At 33.6% G+C, this 9,172-nt stretch overlaps 1 protein-coding gene across 1 annotated transcript; it reads left to right on the forward strand.

Moving 5' to 3' along the window:
* The first annotated feature begins 1,030 nt into the window (after window positions 1–1,030).
* On the forward strand, window positions 1,031–6,698 carry LOC132274094 (F-box protein At3g56470-like). The gene is made up of 2 exons (XM_059775258.1): window positions 1,031–1,290; window positions 5,256–6,698. The coding sequence occupies exon 2, from the start codon at window positions 5,279–5,281 to the stop codon at window positions 6,548–6,550; it is 1,272 nt and encodes a 423-aa protein (XP_059631241.1). The 5' UTR covers window positions 1,031–1,290; window positions 5,256–5,278; the 3' UTR covers window positions 6,551–6,698.
* Window positions 6,699–9,172: the final 2,474 nt, after the last annotated feature.

Consider the following 9,172-nt stretch of genomic DNA (forward strand, 5'->3'; position numbering starts at 1 on the left):
AAATAAATCATTCAGTTTGCTCCTTTTCAAAAACTTTTTTTCTTTATTTAGTATTTCCAGTACTTTCGGGCAAAAGACTTCTGTCAGCAAAAGATTAAATATATAGATTTTATTTAGGCAGACAGTGTAGATCCTAGAATTTTCTTGAATCCAACCAGTACAAGTAGCCTTAGTTTTAAATTAGAAATTTCTTCTGTGAGTTGACTCAAACTATTGGCTTGTTAGCCCGTTATTGCCGGTGTTCAGGCGTTTTTACAAGGCGTTATTAGAGCGTTATCATGTTCGCAGTCATTTCTGTGATTTAATTGTTAATTTTATCTCTATGTTATTGCGTGCTTCTATCCAGTTGGGTCCAACTTAATTTTGGTATCAGAGCCTATACTGTTTCGTTAAATTTAATTTATATATATGATCTTTTGTCTAAAGAAGTCTATAAGTCAATATTAATCTATCATGAAATTTTAAGTTATTGTGGAAAATCAAAAAGTAAAGAAAAATATTAGAAAGCTTGTTCAAGGATCTTTCCGTAAGTTTATTTCATGTTTTAAAGCTTTTATGTTATAATAATATTTTGCTTTGAGTCATTATAGTAATATAGTTTGTTGTGGGGTATAAAGTATAAAGTGGAATTCATTTTAGAGAAATAATTTGGTGGTCCATCCAATTATTGAAATTTTAAGACCTTATCCTCATTGTATTGTAATATTTGGACCTTAAGCCCATGTATTGATAAGAATTCCTAAAATTTATACACATATTCATTCTTACGGTATAAAAATAATTTTCATACCCATTATTAACCGGACAGAACATAACAAGCGATACAAATTGTCATATCTAGCTTATGTTTTTAGACTGTCCTTTCAAATTATTTATTTATTTTTTTCCTTAAAATTTAATGTTTAGATTAGAAGGTCAATTTAATTAGAATTAAATTTTAACCCAAACTCTTAACTAACCGAGGCCCATAAACAAATAAACCGAGTCACACACACACCCATAAATATATATACATATATATATATATATATATAATTCAGTCTCAGAGCCGCGACACGACACGACCTCCTTCTTCCCATCTCTCACGCTGCCACAAAATCTTCCACGACCTCGTCTTCCCTTGCCATCTCTGGCTTAGCTACACAGCCTACACCCCCACTCTCCTTCTCTCTCTCAGAGTTAAACTTCTCAGTTCACACCAAAATTGCAGATCTGTCTCACTCGGGTACAGCCGACAACGAACCAACTTCTCAGTAATCAACCACGGATTCATCATCTTTTTCAAATTCGGTAAGACTTATTTCAATTTTAGTTTTGTTAATGGGATGTTCATGTTCTTTGGTTAGTATTTCAGATGTCTTTTGGGAGACTGTTGGTTGTGGTATTCAGTGTTTTGGGGGTTGTAATCGGTAGTATTCAGTGTTTTGGGTATGATTTAATTGTTGGATTGGTTTTGAGATACTATGTTTTGTGCTCTTTTCGAATTTCTTCTCTCAAGTGAGGTTCATGCTAAAACTATTTTCAGCATTAATTGTTATATATATATATATATATATATATATGCGCAATAAGATTAGTTTATTGATAATTATCAATAAAAAAACTAGATTAATTCTGTAATAGACAATCATATACCTATTTACCTTATTGTGTACTCAATGTACTTAATATTATATATAAATCCAATATGGGTATTTATCTTTAAGAATATACAAACACACCAGGGCAGGAATTTTATTTATTTTTTATTTTTTTATTTTTTTTTTGGGACTAGTATTATGTAATTATAATTTGAAATATCTATAAATTTATTATAATATAATTTTTTATAACATATAATCCAAAGAATGAGAAAAAAGAACCTATAAAAAAAATAGAGAAAGGGGTAAAAATAAGTATAGAAAAAAAAAAAATTGTTCAAGAATTCAATTTATTTTTTTGATATTTTTTTGTGATTACTTCTCAATTTTTTATTTTTGATATTTTTTGTGTTTAGTTTGACTCCACTGTTTTTTGACTCCACTATTGAGAAAGTCGTGTCTTGATGAAAAATTAAGAGAAAAGGAAAGCTTGAACAAAACATAGTTTTCAAGAATAAATTAAAGAAATACTTTAGTAACTTATAGAAGGACTATTTATAATAAATTAAAGAAATACTTTAGTAACTTATAGAAGGACTAGCTATAACTTTTGTGATCTAGCAAGTGACAACTAAAAATATTAGCATATATGATAATATTATTGTTGTTGGCATTTTTGTACACTTGGTTTGTGGGAAGGGGATTGAGCTGAGGATTGATAGGCGGCTTTGCGTTAGAACATCTGATCGTTGATTAGTATTAGTTATGAAAGAGGTTCGTTAAGAAAGAGTGGGAAAGAAGAATTAGAGGAGACTTCGTAGGAGAAAGCCGAGGAGGAAAGAGAAAAAACTCAAGCTGAAGAGAGACCGATTGACAAAAGGGGGAGCAGTACGAATAGAATTTGAAAAATATCATGGACCGAAAAAATTCCAATTGGATTAGGCTTATGTTTTTAGTATGTACTTGCAAATTATTTATTTATTGTTTTTTTTTTTCCTAAAGTTTAATGTTTAGATTAGAAGGTCAGTTTAATTAGAATTAAATTTTAACTTAAACTCTTAACAAACTGAGGCCCACAAACAAATAAACCCAGCCCCCCACCACACACACACACATAATTCAGTCTCAGCGCTGCGACACAACCTCCTCCTTCCTCTCTCTCACACTGCCACAAAATCTTCCGCGACCTCCTCTTCCCTTGCCATGGCTGGCTTAGCTACACAGCCTACACTCCCACTCTCCTCTCTCTCAAGAGTTAAATTTCTCAGTTCACACCATAAAACAAGCATGTGCATGAAGCAAAACAAGCAAGCAGTGACAACTGCACAGTGGAAAAAGCCAATCGGTGACAATTCTAGCGCGTGCATTTTTTAAATAAATCAAGAATATTTGTATTGTGAACACGTGGAGGTCAATGGATGAAATAAGGAGGATTTTTCATTTTCAAATAAATCATTAAATGTTAGAAATATTCAGGAGCTTCAGACATTTAAAGGGAGAATAGCTATATATGTAGATTTATAAGTTATATATCAGTGTTTACACATTTTTTCTTGGAAAATTTTCAATGTTTACATCTTTTACACAATTTTATGAGTATGATATCATGTGTGAAGTTCATGCTAAAACTACTTTCACCATTAATTGTTAGATTTTTTTTATTTATTATTTTTAAATTATATGCGCTGTGCCACTTATGTGTTGACTAAGATTAGTTCATTGATAATTATCAGGGAAAAGAAAAACTAGTTCAATTTGTTAATAGACAATAACACATACCTGTGTACCTATGGTTTAGATATAATGAATGTACTTAATATTATAAATCCTGAGTGAGCAATACCTGTTTGGCAGATGTTTTTGTTGGATGTTTTGTGTTGCAGACGTGTCCTGTAGCAAAGCAAAGTACCGCACGGTTGTTGCCATTTGAATAGTATTGCATTTGTTGCCAAAAAGAGGTCCAAATAGGAAGCTTCAAATTGGTGTTTCCTAATGTTTTCGCACCGTAGCAAAAACACTTTAACGGTGAACAGTACACAAACAAAAAATTGTACCAGACCTTTTTACCAAAAATGTTTTTATATTTTTTCTTCCAAACATCGTGTAACGAATTTTATGTTACGAAACATTCTTCCGATAACAAATGAACATATCCACAACAAAAATGTTGATTCTGTTTCTGTTTTGTAACGAGCCCTTGCTGATATATTAGACTGGGACTTTTTATATGGACCTAATAGATCACCTTGTGATGAATCTGGGTAATCCACACACCTATTCATTATATATGCACATATATATGATGGAAGATAGATTTCAACTAACCCATGGCCGAACTCCATTTTTCAGTCCAGATACACTTTTACTTTGCTATAATAGTTTTGTAAAGTATAGGGTATATACTAAATATATGTGATAGCTATAAGCTTATAACTACTGGTTCCTTAGTTTAGGTTGTCTATCTAATCACTAAATTTGAGATGTAACCTTGGGAAGGTATAAATATATACATGATTTTAGGTCTGTTGACTTGTTTTAGCTTGCCTATTAACCCTCATGAATTGACGAAAACTTGTGCATAAGGTTTGAACAAGAGGGAGAAAGGCAAGAAAATTGACTGGTAAATTTCAGTGGCTAAAGCTAATTATTATATATTTTTTAATGATCTTCCTGCAGAATGGTGACCATAAGTGATGTTTGGAGGCTACCATGGTTTCTACTTTATGAGATGCTTGCCTAATTTTCCATATACTTTGTCTATCTAAAATTTTGAGTTTTTGACAAAATTCTGGCATACAGATACTGGAAGAGCTTCAATATATATATATTTTTTTGCTAGCAATATCAAACTTCTTTAACTTTTGGTTTCTCAATTTGATCAGAAAGCTCTATTCAATTTTTTTGTTTTTGTAACATTTTTCAAACTAACTTTAATAGCATCAAGGCCACTAAACAAGTGGTATTTTTGTGTTTATAGTCGCTAAACAAGTGTAATAGAATGAGTTTATTATATCTGACAAATTCTTTTCTTCTTTTTCGTGTGATGTGAAAATAATTCTGCCACTATTATGCAGAAGAAAGAGTGTGGGAATGTAATTTAGGAAGTTCACGACCCTAATCTTAGAACCCAGAGAGAATGGATTAGGTCAAAATCAATATTTGGATTGCTTATTGCATCCTTACTTGCTGTTCAAAAACATACAAGGAAAACAGAGGCATCCCATCCTGAAACAATAACTATAAACTGAAAACTAGATTACTTAACAAGCTCTGCAGTCTGCACATTATAATAAGAGAGAAAATGAACTAATCCCTACCCACCCACAAACAATCCCCTCCCCCCCCCCCCCCCCCCCCCCCCCGGGTGCGGAAAAAAAAAAAAACCAAAACTAATCACGTATTCATCTTGGTTTTTAATGTTTAAGTAGATTATTCTGTAACTTTTGATGTTGAATGCTTTGATTGCACAGGTCGTTTCTGAATGGTACTTTTTTGTGTGTATGTGTGCACGAACACACTCAAAGAGACATGTACATTTCTAGAGGACTAGATCTTTGTGCGTGTGTATACATGTGTGAAAACACGTGCATTTTTATAGGACAAGAGCTCATTACTTACTGCTATTTTGACATGTTTAATTAGTTTTTGTAAATCTCATTTGGCTTTTGATCTCAGGTCAAGTATTGTATTTATTAAGGATGCATTGCCTTGGGCTTGGATGTAATTCTTCTCACATGACAGTTGTGGAGCATGAGCCAGTGAAAAAGATGGAAACCAAGGCGATCAATCGTGCTGGGGTGGGGGGGAATAGATGCTTCTGTTCCTTACCTATGGATCTTTTACTATTAGTATTAGGGAATCTCTCATTTACTGAAATATTATCTTTTCGTGCTGTCTGTAGATGTTGGCGGCAGGCTTTCTTGCAATGCCAAAACCTGTTTCAACGTCAGTCACATGAGCAATTGCCGTGGATTGTTTTCTATACAACACCAAAACATTTCAGTAAATTGCCATGGATTGTTTTCTTGACAGCACCAAAATATGATAGTATACAGCCAATCTTGTATACAACAGGAAAACTAGGACACTCATGGACCCGACATGTTTATAACGTGAATATTCCAGAACTTTGTGGATCCCGTTTTCTCTTGTCCAAGTATGGCTGGCTTTTACTCTTCTCTACTTCATCAGAGAACCCATCATGTTCTTCACTTTTCTTCCTCAACCCATTTTCTGGTTCAAGAATCAATCTTCCCTTTTTAGATGTTCCATCTTTAAACTGGCCAATATTTTCTATATCTTCACCTCCAACATCTCAAGATTGCATTATATTTGTTATAAGTTGCAGTAGGAAGAACCTTTTGGCTGATTTGAAGATCAGTATCTGCCACAATGGGGAGGATGCATGGACCACAAAGATATATCCTCGTGGAGATTTGAGGCGATGCTCATATGCTATTAACGTGGTTTTCAGTGAGGGGACATTTTATTGCCTACATCAAAGTGGCGATTTCAGCACTTATACCACTTCAACGGGTATTTGGAAGCATTTGACAGGGCCAAGTGACTTGGAAACGTCAAATTTTACCTGGTGGTCTAACATTGCTTCTTATATAGTTGAGCACAGGAGTGAGAGGATTTTCTGCTTCGATTGTCCTTCTATGAGAGTGACAGTCAAGTTGAAAGATCCTATGGAGGTCGTAGATTTTCCCGATTTAGAAGATTACAGGGATTTTATTCTTAGGTACACTAAGGGAATACTGCAAGCACGGAAGATAATGAAATTTGATTCATTTAATGTCTGTTCGTGGTTTGGCCTTTGTGAGTTCACGGAAGATGGAACGAGCTTCAACTGGCGTCGTTTAATGCACTGGCCATCTGTTAATCAACGGTATACGTTATTTGATACTACAATTGCATGGCTTGAACCCAGGTTGATTCATCCTTTGAACCTGAGATGGAGTGCCTGATTGGCGCGCTTTTACTTTGTTTATTATTTATATATAAAGTTATGCCGTACAAAATTAAGTTTTTAGCTCCATGAATTGATTTATGATTCTGACTATTGCTCATTTGCAATACCTGGTATTTTTATTTGCATGCCATTCCCCAACGGTACACTACATCTGCCCTGGACATGCATATACTGGGCACTAGCTCCACTCCCTTGCCACCTCCATGTGTTAATATACTCTTGATAGTTTTCTAATGCTCGACTTAAATTTTGTGTGGTCGGACAAGATTGGAAATGAATCAAATCAAGTTTTTTTTATTTAGTTGGGGTCAGCTTGTTAAAAGCTTTGTTTGAACGAACTCATTCAGATAATGATCCAAGTTTTAGCTTAGTTTTTTGGCTCATAACGGAGCCAAACCTAAATTGACTTGTTGGGCTTGTTGACTGGCATGTTTTTCAACAAATTATCCTTCCTCCATTTTTTTTTATTTTTTTTTATTTTTTTTTTTGATGTTTCTTCAATCTCATCTTTATTGCTAGACTATTTGGGAAGAGTCATCAACAATACTACCTCTTTTTTAACCATTATCACGTCTATGATGTGTAACTGCTGCAAGATATTTTTGAAAAATATATGTTTCGACATTTAAGATATAACTATTTGTGTACTAATATATTGTGTACTAATATATTATGAGATAATTAATAATATGCTAAAAATAATTAATTAAATATGTAACTTGATATTCAATTAAATATGCAAATTAAATCAAGAAAATAATAATAAATAAATAAAGAACCTGGATTGATGTTAGTATTTGAGACAATTTACACTCCACGTGGTGTTGATGGACTTTGTGGTGCTTGTCTCGTAGGATACAATGGTACGGTGAACTTCCTTTGTGTAATACTCTATCTGACTCAAAAATGCATCTATATTATATAAATACTAAATGTAGTGCAATCCGAACCAAATGGTTTGAACCAATCTTAAAATGGTTCGATGAAATTGGATTAAGGTTTAAGTGGCTCGAACCACTTGACCTATGGTTTGAACCTACTTGGGTTGGGTTCAAGTTTGGAGAGGGAGAGATAAGAAAATGAATTGAAAAGTTTGGAGAGGGAGAGATAAGAAAATGAATTGAATGATTGAATTATGGCAGCCTAAGTGAGTATATATAGAAATAGGAGTGTCTTTTCGGATTGGATGTGTCTCTTCATCATTAGATACAACTATTTATATGCGTCTCTTCATCACTTGGACACAACCATTTATATGTATTTGTTCATCACTAAACATAACCATTGTAGTAGTTTGCATTGAATATGTTATGTCTGTTGGTTTTGAGTTGCAGTTTTTCATCCCACAACTAACCAGTGATCACACTTGTTCAGTTCAATCTGTTGATGACTAATCAAATAATTTTCATTCACAATTTGTAACAATCCCCGAAACTAATCAAATAATTTTCATTCACAGTTTGTAATAATCCCCCACATGATTGGAAATTGGCTGTTTAAATGCAAAAGATGATTATGCAAATACTAGAGAGAGTATATACGGAAAGTTACTGCATCAGGATAGGTAGCTTTTGGCTTTGAACCTTACTTAGTGTATTACTATTGAATTTCATGGATAACCGATTAACGTGATGTGATGTCTTAAACTAAGATAATAGCAAACACATAATACAGCTCCCACAAAGTTGGTTCTATTTTCTTTCTTGGCACATTTCTTGGGCACTAGCTCCACTTCCTTGCCACACCTCCCCTATGTTTATAGACCCTTGATAGTTTTTACCAAGTTTAAGTTACTGTTACCTGGCAGGGTCTTTTTGAGACAATTCTAACCTTCGTTATTCGGGCATATTACAAAAAAACACACTTACTATATACATTTTGTGCACGGGGTAAATCACAAAACAACAATTGTATTGCATACATTACAACCTTTATTATTCATTTTGTTTATTTAAATTCTTGTAGTTTCTTGAAAGAGAAATGATAGTGGAAACATTTTTGAAAGATCAGAACTGAAATTCAAACCTATTACCTCATAACCGTTAAAGATAGGAGGGCACAGTAACACCAGAAAGCATTAAGAGTCGAGGGATTTGTGAATGAGAAGAAGGGGTTTGTTTGGGAGGGTTCGAAAAATGAGTTTGGAAGGTTCCACTCAACCGCAATTATCTCGGTATAGGGGCAACTACATTTCTTGATGGAGAATAATCTAATGTCTTCATTGGATGATTCGATTTGTTTTCGAAAATTATGTTATTTCTCTCCATCGAAACATGGTACACAAAGCTTGCTAAAGTTTTCGCACCAAAACTCTGCTTAAATGGCTATTGGTAATAACAATAGATGCTTTTATATATGCTTATAGAGAGGGCCACAAGGAACCCCCAATTATAAAAAAGAACCATAGCAGCAGCTTCATTGTTCAGCTTGTGCTTGACAAAAGGCGAGCTAGAGTAGAAGTTTTCTCCAGAACCAAGTGTTAGGATATGTGTGCCCTAGCATAGCAAATTCTAATTTTGGATTGTAAAAGTCATGGTTTCTTGTCTGGATATTATTATTAAAGCATTATACAATTGGTGAATGGAATGTATTATTTTTCGATTCTTTATGGAATTGA

Source organism: Cornus florida, unplaced genomic scaffold (genome assembly GCF_030987335.1).
Source record: "Cornus florida cultivar Cherokee Brave unplaced genomic scaffold, ASM3098733v1 CherokeeBrave_3.0.0_Hap2_Chr09, whole genome shotgun sequence".
NCBI lineage: Eukaryota > Viridiplantae > Streptophyta > Magnoliopsida > Cornales > Cornaceae > Cornus > Cornus florida.

Bases quoted from the DNA above. Each gene is read 5' to 3' on its own strand.
- LOC132274094 (XM_059775258.1), top strand. From the start codon at position 5,279: ATGCATTGCCTTGGGCTTGGATGTAATTCTTCTCACATGACAGTTGTG.